General features: G+C 44.3%; 1 protein-coding gene across 9 annotated transcripts in view; it reads left to right on the forward strand.

Moving 5' to 3' along the window:
- The first annotated feature begins 556 nt into the window (after positions 1–556).
- The window catches only part of THOC5 (THO complex subunit 5), a 41433-nt gene continuing 24239 nt past the window's right edge, over positions 557–17750 (forward strand). For 3 of the 9 annotated variants that reach the window (XR_003612513.2, XR_015766996.1, XM_028124621.2), the window contains exons 1-13: positions 557–650; positions 1582–1694; positions 3167–3298; positions 5229–5372; positions 6274–6387; positions 6525–6622; positions 9026–9172; positions 10567–10681; positions 14928–15060; positions 15779–15811; positions 17047–17124; positions 17222–17262; positions 17495–17594. Coding sequence is in view for 7 of the 9 variants with exons in the window: in XM_028124621.2 (XP_027980422.1) it covers positions 3203–3298; positions 5229–5372; positions 6274–6387; positions 6525–6622; positions 9026–9172; positions 10567–10681; positions 14928–15060; positions 15779–15811; positions 17047–17124; positions 17222–17262; positions 17495–17594 (1099 nt within the window). In the remaining 2 variants the exon portion in view is untranslated. The other 6 variants (XM_028124622.2, XM_028124623.2, XM_028124628.2 and 3 more) reach the window with 6 other exon arrangements.

Below are 17750 nucleotides of genomic sequence, written 5' to 3' on the forward strand. Positions count from 1 at the left end.
GAATTTACACCAAAAGTCTTGAACTCTGTAGAATTCGTACCAGGAGTAGAAAACACTTGAGGCTGTCAAATGCTGCTTTAGAGTTGTGACTCTGCCCTAGGCAAATGGGGAAACACTTGATGCATCCGTGGGAAAAAACAAGCGTTAATTAATGCCTTCCCTGACTTGCTGCCCTCACTAGCGTGGGATGTTTGGGTGAATAAGACAATGGTTAAATATAGAAGTTATGAAGGTAAATCCACAGGGGTTCGAGTGTTGGCACTACCACGCTCTCGCGTTATCTTCGGCATATGACACTCCTTCAACTATTAATAGAGCGCCTACTAGCTGCTGGACGTTGCTTTAGGCGCTGAAGAAAGTAAACGAGGCAAAGAATCGGCCCTTGCAGCCTCAGTTTCCTGGTTTTGGAGGGCAGCGTGAGGGTGTTGGCTGCTGGTTCTCGCCCTGACAACCCCAGAGCCGCGCGCCGCCCAGTCGCCACTTGCACCACGCGCCCGCTGCCATTCTGGACCTCTGCGCTTCGCTTCCGGCCTCCGCGCCTCGCTTCTGGCCAGCCGCTCTTTCCTTCCGCATCTCTATAGTGTGCGGGAGTACGTCTCCCTGCCGCCGGAAGTGGCTAGCTTGTTGCGACCGGTTCCGGGCTTGGAGCGGTGAGCGGGGCGCAGGGATAGCGGGCAAGGTCGGAGGGGTGGAGCGGGGCTGGGCGCTCCGGGACAGAGGTGCAGACCTCCGGGAGGGCGTCCCCAGGCTGGGGGTCGACCCGAGTTCTCCGTGCTCACTCTCCGGGGTCCCCAGCCGCTCGGCGCCGCGCGCTCAGTCTCTTCAGGTGAAAATGATGTTGGCTGCAGCAGAATCGGGCCCCGCATGGTAGCCTCTAGGTGACGACGATGATGTCGATGTCGAAGGTGGTAGTGATAATAGCTCACATTTATTGTGTGCTTACGTGTGCCGGGCTCTCTTTACTGGGTTTCCGAAGTCGGGATTTCCCACATTTCAGCCTTTCGCGTCCCAATTTTGTGGGTTGTGCCCAATTTACCGTTTAAGACTTTGCTAAAGGTTTTTTTTTTTTTTAAGATTTTATTTATTTATTTGACAGAAACAGCGAGAGGGAACACAAGCAGGGGGAGTGGGAGAAGGAGAAGCAGGCTTCCCGTGGAGCGGGGAGCCCGATGCGGGGCTCGATGCGGGGCTCGATCCCAGGACTCTGGGATCATGACCTGAGCCGAAGGCAGATGCTTAACAACTGAGCCACCCAGGCGCCCCTTCGCTAAAGGTTTTTGGTCGAGTCACCTTTTACTTCTTAAACGTAAATTTTCTTTAAGAGAACATTTTAAGTCTCTCTCCTGAATGGAGACTTGTCCTATGTAGAAGGTAGTGATAAGAACTAATATATTTAACATGAAAACATTCTTAATTCTGGCTAGATTTCATTGTCTAAGGCTCTGAGACAGAGTCCTTTCGTTAACAAAGGAACATTGGTTGTTCACAGATGTTAAAGACAAACTAGGGAAATGAGATGTTCTCCTTGAAGCAATCAGAAGTTTCTAAAAAGAATTGAAAGGGGATTAACTTTCTCCTTAGGTGTTCAACATTATTTCAGATCACCCATGTACCATCTAAAGCCCCAGTCCTAGGTCATCATCACCTTCACCAGCGGAGTGCCTCCTGTGTCACTGTCCACAGCAACCCCTGAGGTAGGGACTGTTACTCTCTTTTGATCTGTGAGGAAGCAGGCCCAGAGAACAGTGAAGCAACTTGTCCCAGGATTCATAGCAGTAAAACAGTAGCGTGGAGACTCCAACTCAGGGCTTCTCTGACTCACTACCATGAGCTGTTAGTTCCTTCAGTAATTGTTGGTGACAGATTTGTTGGGGTGAGGGGTATAGTGCTGCCAACCTCAGGGCTGTGGTGACAACCAGGAGAGGTAGCAGAGGGAGGATGCTTTGTGACTCAAGTCCCATGAAATGTAGGTTCCATTCTTTTAAATTTTAGGACCAACCAAAAATTTGATGGCATTGCCAAGTGAGATGGTAGCATGACACACTGGTGTCAAAATAATGTAGTTGTCAAGAGCACTGATCTGGCATCAGATGGACCCAAGCTTTAGCATATTCTGTGTGGCCTTCGGCACCTCATTCACCTTTCTGAACCTCAATGTTCTCATCCATAAAATGGTACTTGTTCTTATCTGAAAGTTTTCTTATAAGGATCTAGTGAGAACATATGCTTAAAGCGCTTAGATCAGGTCCAGCATGCGGTGATCAATCAATAATATTGGAACGTGTATATATGCTAGGCTGAGTTTAGTCAGGGATGTGGTTTGTGGTGCCTTTAAAGGAGGTGGAGCTGGAAAAGGTGAGTTTTTTTTGGACAGGCTGAGGGCTGATTCCCCCCTTAGAGAGTGTGCTCACGGTGGTGGCGGGGGCAGAGCAGAGGGAGAGAGAATCTTGAGCAGGCTCCACACCTAGCACAGAGCCCGATGTAGGGCTTGAACTCACAACCCTGAGATCAAGACCTGGCTGAGATCAAGGGTCAGCTGCTTAGCCAATGAGCCACCCAGGCGCCTCATTCTCTCTTTTTATTTTTTTATTTTTGAAAAGATTTTATTTATTCATTTGAGAGAGAGGGAGAGAGTACGAGCAGGGGGGAGAGGGAGAAGCAGTCTCCCCACTGAGCAGGGAGCCCAACAAGGGGCTGGATCCCAGGACCCTGGGATCATGGGATCATGACCTGAGCTGAAGGCAGCGGCTTAACTGACTGGGACACCCAGGCACCCCTCCCCACTTTTACAGAGGATTAAAATGAGGCTTTAGAGGGTTTAGTGACTTTTTTTTTTTTTTTTTGAGTTAACAAGGGTATAAGTGGCCAGAACTACTAGTTAGACTTCAGTATTCTGACTCCAGGAAAATCTCCCAATTCCAACTCTGAAAAAGAAAATTTTTTTTTTTTTTAAGATTTTATCTATTTGGCAGAGAGAGACACAGCGAGAGAGGGAACACAAGCAGGGGGAGTGGGAGAGGGAGAAGCAGGCTCCCTACGGAACAGGGAGCCCGATGTGGGTCCTGGGATCATGACCTGAGCCGAAGGCCGACACTTAACCGACTGAACTGAACCACCCAGGTGCCCCCAACTCTGAAAAATCTTAAAAGTTTCCTCCTTTTAACAGGTCTCTGCTTTTTCCTCCTGACCTCACCAAACAACCATGTCATCAGAATCAAGCAAAAAACGGAAGCCCAAAGTGATCCGAAGTGATGGAGCTCCAGCTGAAGGGAAGCGTAACCGTTCTGACACAGAGCAGGTGAGATCAGCCAGGGCTGCCACATTGCTGAGAAATTACAGCTCGTGACCAAGCACCTAGCTGTGAGTTTGCAGCAGCTGAGGGTCACAGGGACAACCTTCCAGGTGGCCTCTGCTTGACCAGGTGCCTGGACTTCCCTTGGTTCTACAAACCTGAGTATTTACATCTGGTTTAGCTGCAGCATCCCAAGAACCAACAAGCCTATGTTAGACATAAATAGTGCCTGAACAAAGATTGCGTTCTAATATGGTGTAGGTCTCCATTTTTCCTGATGGTCAGAAGAAGCCAGTATCTGCAGCACACCACTGGTGATTGGAGATGTGGCATCCCTGGTCTGCTACTGAGATAGTATCAGAACGACAGCCCCACAGAATCTCTTCTGTGGCTTGAGAGCTCATGTGGTCAGCAGGTTCTTCCTTTTACTGTTATTCTGTCCTTGAATCTGTCAAGCTAATTGATAACTTAATTGTTTTGATTGTTTCGTTACTTTATTTTTTATTTATTTATTTTTAAGATTTTATTTATTTATTTGAGAGAGAGCAAGCACAAATGAGGGGAGGGGCAGAGGGAGAGGGAGAAGCAGGCTCCCTGATGCAGGGCTCTGTCCCAGGACCCTGGGATCATGACCTGAACCGAAAGCAGATACTTAACTGACTGAGCTACCCAAGCACCCTACTTTTTTTTTTTTAAGCTAGAATAGAGAAACATAAGAGCTTGAATTTAAGTAGAAAATGATGTTTTCCTCAGATTTAGGAAATCTAGATTAACAAAAAACCTTACCCATTGCAGGCATTGGTTCTTTTTTTTTTGGGATATAATTGACATATAACATCATATTAATTTAGGGTGTACAACATTTGATATCTGTATATATTGTGAAATGATCACCACAAAAATCTAGTTAACATCCATCCCTATGTGTAGTTAAAATTTTTATTTCCTCTGATAAGAACTTTTTTTTTTTAATTAAGTAGGCTCCACGCCTAGTGTGGAGCCTGACATGGGGCTTGAACTCACAACCCTGAGATCAAGACCTGAGCTGAAATTAAGAGTTGGACACTTAACTCACTGAGCCACTCAGCCACTCAGTTATGAGAACTTTTAAGACCTACTATCTTAGCGACTTTTAAATATGCAATGCAGGATTATTAACTATAGTGGACTCTCTCTTTATGAAATGTGTTCCGTTCACTCCAAAGGCTAAGTGACCAGTTATGATATTTTAGCCTCTGCTAAAGCTTGATTTGACCATCTAAACACTCATCAGTAGGAATATAGTTAAATGAATCCTGGTTCATCTATATGGTGGATTATCACGCAGCCATTTTGATAGGTATTTAAATTTATTGGGATAAGAAATTGCAAAAAGTAGCATGGATAGTATGATCCCATTTTGTTTAAAAATAAAATTTGTGGGCGCCTGGGTGGCTCAGTTGGTTAAGTGACTGCCTTCGGCTCAGGTCATGATCCTGGAGTCCCTGGATCGAGTCCCGCATCGGGCTCCCTGCTCGGCAGAGAGTCTGCTTCTCCCTCTGACCCTCCCCCCTCTCATGTGCTCTCTCATTCTCTCTGTCTCAAATAAATAAATAAAATCTTAAAAAAAATAAAAATTTGTGTTTATCCACAGTATTAAAAATAGTTATTTCAGGATGGGAGGTGAGATTACAGGCAACTTTTCATTTTGTTTTTGATACTTCTCACTATGTTTTGAGTCTCTGACACCAAGCATTCATTACCTTATAATTAGAAAGAAGAAAAGAGGAATGAATTCTTTTCCATTTTGAAAAGAAGGAAAACATTTGATTTGAGGACCAGATTTTTTAGAGACCTGATTTGGGGTTTCACTGTTAACTGATTTCAGCCCAGTGTCCCTGGTCCCAACAGGGAGACTCTTATTTCCCACCCAAAGCCTGTATCCTTGCCTCCACAGGAAGGTAAATACTACAGCGAGGAGGCTGAAGTGGACCTGCGGGACCCTGGCAGAGACTATGAACTGTATAAGTACACATGCCAGGAGCTACAGAGGCTCATGGCTGAGATCCAGGACCTGAAGAGCAGAGGAGGCAAGGATGTGGTAAGGAGTGGGACTAGGATTGGGCAGACATGAACCTGGTGGGTTTGCATGGATGGACTTGTTTTGCACCCATCAGAGCCCTTCCTCATCTTGGTCTTCTGTCCTAGCCATGATCAGGTGGTTGGAGTCTGGGAGCTCCAGAGATGTGCCCGTTAACCTATGGGAACATGGCATCACCATCCAACCACCAATTACAGTAACAAAAGTACAGGACAATTTTTCTCATAACTGTAATTTGATAATTCATCTAACTGATATTACATGCTAGGCATTTTGCTAGGTTTTGAGAAATGATGATACGTGTAAATTCCTTTGTTGTTTTAAGGATGAACATGTACAAGTATGTCATAGAGACCAGAAATGAAATTATTAACTTTAAATGAATGAACCAGACTTTGGGACAAAGGAACTAAACAGTGACTAAAAACAAAACCTATATATTTCCAAGAATCTCCCTTATTTGTGCTTATACTGTCCAATATTATTATGATTATTACATTGTATTTTACTCTAGCCACGCTTTACAGCTGTAATTCTGCCATTTTCATTTAAGTTATTCTGTAATGTCATTCACAGAGGTCAAATTGTATGGCAGGGTGTTGCTATCGCTAGGATCTCTGTATACAGTACATAGGGACAGATATTAATTGTGCATTGGCTGCACTTGCTCTATCTTCAATCCCTGTTACTTCAGGTAGAAATTTTTTTTTTTTCGCCTGGGAACTGTAAGCATTTTCCTTATACAGTCATTCTTCCATTTCCCACTGACATGTCTCTTGGTTCTGAGCTCCTTCCAGTATTTGTTTTTGGTTGTGGGTGGGGATGGGTCAGCAGTGAGGGGCTGAAGGAAGCTGAGCCAGCACCTGTTGACAAGATCTTTACCGGTTTTCTTTGCCTACAGGCAGTTGAGATAGAAGATCGGAGGATCCAGAGCTGTGTGCATTTCATGACTCTAAAGAAGCTTAATCGATTAGCCCACATCAGGTTGAAGAAAGGAAGAGATCAGACCCATGAGGTAGAAATTGAGAAGTTTAATCCTCCTTCTCCAACTCTTTCCCACATTCCCTTCTTAATCCCCTTTACCTCTTCCCTGTATTTGCTTCTGTCTGACCTGACTTGCCCCACTCACCTCTGACCTTGTCCTCCTTTCAGGCCAAGCAGAAAGTAGACGCCTATCACCTGCAGCTGCAGAACCTGTTGTATGAGGTGATGCACCTGCAGAAAGAGATCACCAAATGTCTGGAGTTTAAGTGAGTTTTGGAGAACACCCTTTGGCAAAATAGTGTGTTGCTAACTGCTTTTTCCTGCGTAGCTCAGTGTGAGCTAGGCTCCTTAAAAAAAAAAAATCAGATGGGCTTGGAGACTGCAGGATCTGGGACGAAGGTGAATAGATCACTTTGAGTGGGAGAATTGGAAGCAGTGTTTTCAGGCTGCACAAAAAACCTCAGAAGCCTGTCTGACTTCTTTAAGTTTTGAGCTCTGCACCTGGTCAAAAGCAGTTTTTCTCTAGCAGGGGCCTTTACATTACCAGTTTGATTCCTGGGCACCTTGCATGGGAGCAACTCCCTTCCAGTCAAATCTTTTTAACCTTTTGGCCCAGTTTTTCCTTTCTAAAGTTGCAGCCATTCATTTTTGCAACTGGATTTTATTCTTTGGAAGCTGAACTTCTTGCCACTTCGCTGCCTTTGGGTGAACAAACTATAGTTTTTCAGTGTCGATCTTAAAATGTAATGCCTCTTAGCAAATCCAAGCTGAGAGATGAGTAGGAAGAAAGAAGTAGACAGAGAAAGAGAAGGGAATGTATTCTTGCTTGGTAAGACCTTGTGCAGACTGAGAAGAGGCAGGTGTTTTGTTATTGTTGTTTGGTTTTTGGTTTGGTTTTGTTTTTGAGAGAGATTGAGAGAGGGGGGACCCTGGGTGGCTTATTGGTTAAGCAGCTGCCTTCGGCTTAGGTCATGGTCCCAGGGTCCTGGGATCGAGCCCCGAGTTGGGCTCCCTGTTCAGCGGAGAGCCTGCTTCTCTGCCTACTTGTGCTCTCTCTCTCTCTCTTTCTGTCAAATAAATAAATAAAATCTTAAAAAAAGAGAACACGCATGAGTGGGGGCTGGGGGGAGGAGCAGAGGAAGAGGGAGAAGCAGACTCCCTGCTGAGCAAGGAGCCCGATGTGGAACTTGATTCCAGGACCTTGAGATCATGACCTGAGCTGAAGGCAGACGCTTAGCTGTTTGAGCCACCCAGGCCCCCGAGGCAGGTTTTATTTGTAGTAAACTTGGGATGAGAGGGGCATATCAGTCATTGAGTCTGGTGTATTTTTTATAATTATGCTGATTTTTGAGTGGTATCTTTATCTGCTTTACAAATTCATCATGTCATAATAGTTAAATACTAATAGAGGTGAGATCTGTATCAGGTTTGTGCCTGAGTTAATAGTATTGTGTCATTGTCAGTTTCCTGGTTTTGACAATGTACTATGTGTAGATACTATCATTGGAGGAACCCAGGAGAAGGATACACAGAGGAAATAAACTCTCAGTACTATTTTTGAAAGTTCCTGTGTATCTTAAACGACTTAAAAATAAAAAGGTATTAAAATTCCATCACTCAGATGAAAGCTGACAAATGCAGAATACAATAGAACCCTGGCCTGTGGAGAGGTGGGTGACCACCCTTGGCCCTGGTCGGACTTTTTGGATTCAAATTCCAGCTCTGCCACTCACTAGCTTGTGACCTTGGGCAAGCTCCTCGACTGTGGAAGTCTCCATCTCATTTGAGATATGGAGATAGAAATCCCCATTTGGTGAGTTATTGTGAGAAATAAGTGAGGTGAGGCTGGCTTAATACCTGGTAGCTGCTGTTATTACCATCATCTGTCCACAACTTGTGCACTCCTATGTTAACACGGGAAAAAGAATTGGGTTTCTTTTCTTCTGAGTTACTATATATTCAACAGATGAAGCCTCTAGATCATTATACTGGCTTTTCCTCATCCCATGCTCATGCAGTTAATATTTTGAAGTTCCGTGCAGACCCTTACTTTTTTTTCCCGTTTCCAATTCTTGGTTTCAACCTGGCAGCCTAGATCTAGACCGTAGTGTTTTTATTGACTCTTTCAGTTCTTACCTCTTTTGCTAAGCTTGGAGACATCTATAAATTTGAGACATCTGTAAATTTGAAAAGCATCCCTTCCAGGTCTTCAGCTAATTCATGGATAAAAAGGTTGGACACCATCGATAAGGATCCTATGGTATGTCACCAACTACCTCGCTTCAAAATGAAACAATTTACTGGGGCGCCTGGGTGGCTCAGTTGGTTAAGCGACTGCCTTCGGCTCAGGTCATGATCCTGGAGTCCCGGGATCGAGTCCCACATCGGGCTTCCTGCTCAGCAGGGAGTCTGCTTCTCCCTCTGACCTTCTTCCCTCTCGTGCTTTCTATCTCTCGTTCTCTCTCTCTCTCAAATAAATAAATAAAATCTTTAAAAAAAAAAAATGAAACAATTTACTAATGAGCATTTGCTGAGAAGACTGGATTCCAGGTTCCTGGGTAGTTGTAGAGCAGGGCTAAGTAAGCATACATGGAGGGAACTGTGGGCCCACTTAATCCACGGTTTGGGATCCTGAGAACAGCAACTTGACATCTAGTTTTTCCCTGCAGGTCAAAGCATGAAGAAATTGATTTGGTCAGTTTAGAGGAATTTTATAAGGAGGCTCCACCAGATATTAGCAAGGCTGAAGTCACCATGGGAGACCCCCACCAGCAAACCCTTGCACGTCTGGACTGGGAGCTGGAACAGCGGAAAAGGTTGTGTATCTTTCCTGACCTTGTTAACCTGTGCAGACACAGACCCTTAACTATGAGGACAGTGCTTTGTCATGCACGACCCACAATCATACAGCAAAGTTCTGGAACCAGTAGAATGGTTTAAGACCAAATCCCGTTTTGTGATTAATTCACACTTGACCAACAGCATCATGGGTGGGGCTGGAATTGCTTATGGCTATTAAAAGAAAATTGAAGTAACTTTTTCTTTAAAATTTTAACACCTGAGACCTAAATACCTTTTGTATTGTAAATTTGATTTTTTTCTTTTGCTTTTTCCTCTGCCTCTAAGACTGTCCCTGTGGTACTTTAAAGGTTTGCAGGCATTATTTTAGAAGGTTCTGCATGGCATTCCTGTGTATAGACAAATTACAATTTACATAATCTTTCCTCTGTTGGATTGGACTTTTAGTTACCACTTTTTTGCTATCATATTTTATGCTTCAAAGAGCATCTTTACATATAAAAATTTCCCGTACTAATAAAGATCTTTTATTTATTAATTGTAAATAGAACATCTATATTGTGTAATTTAATCTAGGTCTTTTTAAGGGGATAGTGTATTTTTCATACTGAGTCTTTCATGGCTGCATCCCTTTCGTTATAGTGACTTTCTTCCCCATATTGGTACGTTTTCGTACCATTTCTAGGGCTTTTGGTTGACACATCTGCTCTGTTTTCCCCTGGAGAAGCAGGTGTTTTTATTCCTTTTTTTTTTCCTGTTATAGAATGTATTCTTTGCCTTTGGTCCATGTTACAAATTTAATAAGCACTAAGTGTGTGCTTATGGAATTGGTGTCAGGTTGTTAGCAGTTGGGGCTGCCCCATCAGTCGCCTGTCCAGTACATGGCTTGCCTTGGCACAGGCTAAGCCATGAGTGTTGTATTCCTGTGGTCCAGAATCCATCACCGCCCTGTCCCACTCAGGCCAGTCTGTGGGGCTCATTTGGGTACTATAGTTGCTAGGTCCACATGTTTGTGAAAGTTTTGGCTCTAGACCTTAGAGGTAAGAAAGGGAACAGGAAATGACACGGATATTCCCTAGTGGTTAATGAGCAGAACCTCTGGAGCCGCAGGCATGGATTCAAAGCCCAGCTCTGTACTTGCTTTTAGCTGGATGACCTTGGGCAAGTTACCTACCTCCTTAAGCCTTTGTTTCTTCCTTTGGGGAAAAGAAGAGTCCCTATCTTCCAGGATTTTTATAAGGATTAAATGCAATAATGCTTATAAAGAGTTCTCCAAGTGCTTAACACATACTAAGTAGTAGGTAAACATTAGTTAATCATGACTACTGTCATTAGGTGGATTGTGACAGTCAGGTGTGTTTGGAGATCTCTGAGGAGCTTCGAGTGACAGTGGTCTCTCCTTTCCCAATAGGCTGGCAGAGAAGTACCGGGAGTGCCTGTCCAACAAGGAAAAGATCCTTAAGGAGATTGAGGTGAAGAAGGAGTACCTAAGCAGCCTCCAGCCTCGCCTCAATAGCATCATGCAGGTGAGACTCTCCCCCATATACTCCCCAACATTGGCCTTTTGCTTTGCCTTCAGCACCCAGTGAGACCTTGCTGACCTGAGGCCTCCAGCAGCCATGTATCCCTTTGGGTTTTCCCTAGTGGGTGTCAGAGCCCAGTGCAAGGATTGTCCTGTTTGCAGTTTCTACCCAGCCAGTACGGTAAGGTTGTGTCCTGGGTGGAAGAGATGCTGCCGTGTGGGCTCAGGAACATAGACACACATTTACCTGGGATGTTTTCTTTTTCTCCCAGAGCTTCTTCCAGGTAAAATACTTCTGCAAACTCTAGGTTTAATTTACTCCCAGAATGGTTTCCACCAGCCCCACAGCCTCTAGACATCTAAGCCTGCTTCTGTGGATGTCTGTTAGACTCCCTGACTGCACCTTGGGGGCAGATGTTCAGCAGATGTACTCTCTCTGAAGAGAACTTTTCTCATATTCGAAAGCTGTTAGGTACCTTCAGAGGAAAAATTCCCACTTTACAATGTAATGTAAATGTAATGTTTTTCTGTGTAGGTGACCTGATTTTTATTTGTGAGGCCAGATTTGCTCTAAATCCTTATAGTTCTGTTTTTTTTTTTAAGGTTTTGTTTTTTGTTTTTTTTTTTTAAGTAAACAACTATGCCCAACATGGGGCATGAACTCAAGACCCTGAGATCAAGAGTCACATGCTCTACCAACTGAGCCAACCAGGCACCCCTCTAAATTCTCATAGTTTTATGTAGTAGAGTAAATGGTTAATACGGAGGAACTTTGCAAAAGGACCCTAGAGAAATAAAAAAATTCCCTTTTCTAGGATTTGGCAAGATGTACATTTCCTCCCTTCAACTCTAGGCATAGAATTAGGATTATTAACAAATAGTCTCAGTAGCACTTCATAATAGGACAGAAAGAAAACAAACTAAAAATGTGGGTTGTACTTAATTTTTCCTTTTTTTTTTTTTTTAAAGATTTTGTTTATTTATCTGAGCAAGAGAGTGTGGGAAGACGAGCAGATGGGGAGAGACACCCAGGCTCTACTCCCAATGCAGAGCCCAATGCAGAGCTTGATCTCACGACCCTGAGATCATGACCTGAGCCCAAATCAAGAGTTGGATGCTTAATGGACTGAGCCACCCAGGCACGCCTTAATTTTTCCTATTAACTGCCGTCTCTCTAAACATGCCTAAGTAGGGTACAGGTTAACTAAATTCTTGTATGGCACAGCCTTACAGCTGTATTGGAAATACAGAACATCATTACACTGATAAAATAATTGGACAGAATAAAGATTTATCATATAATTAAACAAAACAGTGCCCACTGTGGGACATAAAGTACTATTTCATTGTATACCTTTGTTTATAACGTATCCATATGAATATATACATTGTGAGTCCAGTGTATTCTTAAAAGAGTTACTATTCATACCAGATCTTTAACAATTACTTTGGGGTTTGGGGACTGGGAGGTTTGTTTGTTTTGTTTTTAAAGTAGTCTATGCCCAATGTGAGGCATTGACCCCGAGACCGAAAGTCACATATTCTACCAATTGAGCCAGTCAGGTGCCCCTGGGAGTTTTTGCTTTTATAAACTTGAATACAAGTTTTTTTTTTTTTTTTTTAAGTAGGCACCACACTCACTGTGGAGCCAGTGCAGGTCTTGAACTCATGACCCTGAGATCAGGATCTGAGCTGAGATCAAGAGTTGAATACTTAACTGACTGAGCCACCCAGGTGCCCCGAATACAACTTTTTTTTGGCAAAGATTTTATTTATTTATTTATTCATGAAAGAGAGAGAGAGAGAGGCAGAGGGAGAAGCAGGCTCCCAAGGAGTAGGGAGCCCGACGCGGGACTCGATCCCAGGACCCTGGGATCATGACTTGAGCCAAAGGCAGACGCTTAACCATCTGAGCCACCCAGGCGCCCCCGAATACAACTTTTTAAAACAATGCACGTATATTACACTTAAAAGAACAATGTTATGTATAGAAAAGCATACAGTTCATAAGTGTATAGCTCAGTGATTATTCACAAGTGAACACATCTCTGTAACTGGCACCCAAATCAAGAAAAAAAACAGTATTGACTTTTTATTTTTTTTTAAAGATTTTATCTATTTATTTGACACAGAGAGAGCAAGCACAAGTAGGCAGAGCGGCAGGGAGAGGGAGAAGCAGACTCCCCGCTGAGCAGGGAGCCTGATGCGGGGCTCGATCCCAGGACTCTGGGATCATGACCTGAGCCGAAGACAGACGTTTAACTGACTGACCCACCCAGGCGCCCCAGTATTGATTTTTTAGAAGCAATTTTATTTCCCCTTCCAGTCACTGTATCCTCCCACGCCCCTGTAACCATTATCTTGACTTCTAATATCATAGGTTAGTTTGGCCCATTTTTGAATCTACACAAATGGAATCATATACACATGAGTCTGGCTTCTTTTGCTCAACATTATGTTTGTGAGATTTGTCTATATTGTGAACACCAGGAGTTCATTTATTTTCATTGATACTTAGTGTTTGATTGTGGGTTCTTCTAGTTTGGGGCTAGTGAATAATGCTGCTATGAGCATTCTTTGTCCTTTGGTGCCTGTGTGTACATATTTCTGTTGAATATATTCCTAGGAATGGTATATGCTAGGCATATATTTAGTTTTGGCACATACTGAAACAGTTTTCTAAAGTGATTGCACTGATTTACAAAATTCCCCTAGCACCATATAAAAGTTCTTTTTTTTTTTTTTAAGATTTTATTTATTTATTTGAGAGAGAGCATGAGAGGGGGGAGGGTCAGAGGGAGAAGCAGACTCCCTGCTGACTAGGGAGCCTGATGCGGGACTCAGTCCCAGGACTCCAGGATCATGACCTGGGCCGAAGGCAGTCGCCTAACCAACTGAGCCACCCAGGCGCCCGCACCATATGAAAGTTCTAATTGCTGCCCATCTTCACCAACACTTGATAATTGTCAGTCTTCTTAATTTTAGCCATTCTGGAGGGCATTGCTTATGGTTTTAAATTCCTTTTCCCTGAGGACCAGTGATGTTGCACTACAGCCCCTTTTATATGCTTATTAGCTTTTGGATTACCTCATTTGTGAAAGGCCTGTTCAAGTCTTTTGCTTGTACTTCTTTATATTTTCTGAAGATGAATCTTTTGCAGATATTTTGTGACTTTCTTTTTCACTCTCATAATGGTATCTTTTAATGAGCAGATGTTCTTAATTTTTATATGATCTAATTATCAGTGTTTTCATTTATGGTTAGTGCTTTGGTGTCCTGTTTAAGAAATTTATCTCTGTTTCCAAAGTCATGGAGATATTCTCTTGTTTTCTTAATAGAAGCTCTATTGTTTGTCTTTCACATTTAGATTCCTAGGCTTCCTGGAAGGGAATTTTGTACCTAGTGTGAGGTAAGGGTCAGATTCATTTTTTTTTCACGTTGGTATTCAGCTGGGTCATTTATTGAAAAGACCATTCTTTCCCCACTCTGCTGTGCCACTTTTGTCTTAAATGTCCATGTAGGTTTGTGAATGGTCTATTTGTCTATCCAGGTACCAGTACCATACTGGCTTATTTACCATAACTTTTTTTTTTTTAAGATTTTATTTATTTATTTGACAGAGCAAGTGTGAGAGGGAGAGAGCACAGGAGGGGGGAGAGGCAGAGGGAGAGGGAGAAGCAGGCTCCTCGCTGAACAGGGAGCCCAGTGTGGGGCTCAATCCCAGGACCCCGGGATCATGATCTGAGCCGAAGGCAGATGCTTACACAACTGAGCCACCCAGGCACCCTGGTCCTTTGCATTTAACATAATAAGTTTTAGAATCAGCTAGTCGATTTTCACCTGCTGGGATTTAGACTTGGATTGCATTGAATCTGTAGATCGCTTTGGGATGAACTGATTTCAAGGTATTATTGAGTTTTCCAGACCATTAACATGGTATATATCTCCATTCATTTAGATTTTTCATTTCTCAGACCTTTGTGTAGAGGCTTACATACTTTTCACTTATTTATTCTTAGGTAGTTGATGTTTTCTCGATGCTATTGGAAATGGCTCTTTTTATAAGTTCATTTTCTTACTGTTTGCTGCTTATATAAATTGATCTTTGTGTATTGACTTTTTGTCTACCTATTCTGTTACCTTATGTATTTTTAGTAAATAAAAAGCTATTAGGGTAACTCAGCAGCCACCTCTTCATATGTGGACTGCCTAAAAAGAGAAAAGAAAAACCCTTCTTTTGTTGCATGCAGGCTTCCCTCCCCGTGCAAGAGTACCTGTTCATGCCGTTCGACCAGGCTCACAAGCAATATGAGACAGCTAGACACCTGCCACCTCCCCTCTATGTCCTCTTTGTTCAAGCCACTGCATATGGGCAGGCCTGTGGTGAGTATGGGGGGTGGGTGAGGAGGAGGGGCTGTGGGAGCAGCAGCCTTGGCCGTTTGAGTCATTTGGAAGCCCTGCCCGCCGAGGAAAGCACCCTGGTCCTGCCAGAAGCCCACAGGTGACAGATGCTGCCCCCCACCGCCGCACCACCCAGCATGGCTGCTTTGACCAGCTGGCCTGAGGCTAGACTAACCTGGTGGGCATTTCAGAATGGATGGCTTTGAATCTTTGATGAGCCTGGCTGGTCAGCTGTTGAGTGCAGTGCCCAGGCAGCTTGTCTGGGCTCCCAGACACTCACCTCATCAAGGCACGCTTGGCAGGTGGATCGGCACCTCTTGCTCCGCTTCAGAGAGAGGAGTTGGTCAACACAGGTCCCAGGCAGCTTTCCTAGGCTTTCACCAAGCCCAAACAAGCTGCATGTCATTATAGTGAATTACCAAGTGGGAAGATGTCTCTGCTTTAAGCTTAAGGGCAGCCCTTTACTTCACTAGGATTTTGAAAAGTTTTTGGAGACCCTAACCTTTGCCTTCCTGCAGCTTTTACCCAGCACCTAAACTTTTCTTCTTCACCCCATCGCATCAGACAGATATGTATCGCACAGGTGCATGCCTCTCCTCCCAGCCATGGGCACCGACACATTACTGTCTCTCTTCTTGTGTTTTTCTGGTCCTTTGGTCCTCTCCCTCCCTTTTGTTCTCCTTCTTGTTTCCATCATCAGCTCATATGAAATCCTCCCAGCCCCCTAGACAGGGTGAGTAATTTTCTTTTCTTTTGTGTTTAAACCCATCCTGTTTCCTTTCCCATTTTACTGTAGAATTTCAGGATTAAGTTACCCAAAAGAATAGTTTGGCATTTGCCAGTGGTTGGTGGGGGCATCCAGCTTGTTTGGGGTGAGGTATGTTCATTCGTGCAGGGCTGTCAGAGCAGTTGCCGGCCACCTGGGAGTATTATCTCAGTGGCCTGCCAGGTTGAGGAAGTTTGCTGTTCCTCCTTAGTACAGTCGGGCAAACCATTTCGGGCTCCTCTGACTATCTGTAATCTGTACACCCTTTTGAATGGAGCAAGAGGGGTGGTGGCCTGTTTTGACCTCTCTGCACAAAGGCAGGCCAGGTGTGACCCAGGGAAGTGTCAGTCCTGGTGCATGGACCGGCCCACTTATATTTGTGCTTGAGACACTGGGCTCAAGTTGAATAGACCTGGTCTTGAATCCTAGCTTAGCTACTCTGGCTATTGTATCTAACTTCTCTGAGCCTTAATTTTTTCATTTCATGGCTATAATGTATGGCTCTCAAAGCGTTGCTGCAAAAGTTAAACATTAATTTGAAAAAAATAATTTTATAATTATAAGCATTGGCTCATTTGGTCCTCACCACCCACCTGGGCAGCTACTCTTTGTCAAGACAGGATTTCACTGATGCAGAAAGTGGGGCTCAGAGCAGTGACATAACTTTCCAGATGTTTAGGAATTGGTGGGGCAGGGACTCAGATCTGGGACTAGACTACAGGGTCCGACCTATCCACTGTCCTGCCTCCCAGTTAAATGTGGTGGTGCCAGCCAGATGCTTAGTGTAGTACAGAATAGAGAGGAAGCACTCAGATGAGAGATGTTATTTCCATAATGTGGACAGTTATGCGTTCTGAATGAGAACCTTTAAGACAGTTGGCAGAAGAGTATTTTGTGGCTTTAGGCCCTGGGTTGGGATTGTGCGTTGGTATAAGCTTGAAGAGAGAGGCATTCACCATAGTCTCAGGTGGTGCTTGTCCAGAAGGCTGCACTTTGGGTGGTTCTGAGTAAACAATGGAAAAAAGACTTAAGTTTCCTACCGTGTTCCTCTTCATCTGGAGAAAGAGCTTTTGTCCTCTCAGACCCCAGTCAGTAAGGACCTGCGACAAAGGCAGAAGAAATGCAGTCCCAGAGCTAGCCTGTTTGTATAGCTTAGCTCCTTCCCTCAGCAGCTGTCATACAAAGCTTTTTCTTGCTCACAGATAAGACCTTGTCTGTGGCAATTGAAGGCAGTGTGGACGAAGCCAAGGCTCTGTTTAAGCCTCCTGAAGACTCCCAAGGTAATGTAGTCAGGATCCTCCCCCCAGTCTCCCATAGTTGGTTCCAGGGAACATTGGGAGCCCCCTCACCTCTAGATGACACTCCTTGTGGTTGCAGATGATGAGAGCGACTCGGATGCTGAGGAGGAACAGACCACGGTAAGAGCTGTTTCCCCTCATGAGTGTGCCACGCAGCTGCACCTGGGCCTGCTAGTTGGCAGGTGCTATTCTCCCTAGAAGCAGAAGAAAGAGGTTGGAAAGAAAGGGCTGCTGGGGGCCTGGCAGCTGGGATAGTTGAAGCAGCAGGTCCCAGGCAGCAGTCCCTGGCCTGTAGGGAGAAGGAAGGGGGAAATCGTGTGGTGCTTATCTGCTTTGCTTTTCCTTCATCCAGAAACGCCGGCGACCCACACTGGGAGTTCAGTTGGATGACAAACGCAAGGAGATGCTGAAGAGGCACCCGCTGTCTGTCATGCTGGACCTGAAGTGCAAAGGTCTGGCTTCCCTTGTTCTGGGGGATCCCGTAGCTCCAGGTGCCCAAGGTCCAGCAAGCCAAAGTCCTCTTTGACCAAAAAAAGATTCTGGTTTCATATTTCTCTATTTTTCCTCATGGTTTGGCATGGAGTTGGTTTGATTTTTTTTTTTCCCCA

Source organism: Eumetopias jubatus, unplaced genomic scaffold (assembly GCF_037043125.1).
Source record: "Eumetopias jubatus isolate StellerSeaLion01/CBP00866 unplaced genomic scaffold, mEumJub1_p1.0 scaffold_16, whole genome shotgun sequence".
In the NCBI taxonomy this organism is placed as follows: Eukaryota; Metazoa; Chordata; class Mammalia; order Carnivora; family Otariidae; genus Eumetopias; species Eumetopias jubatus.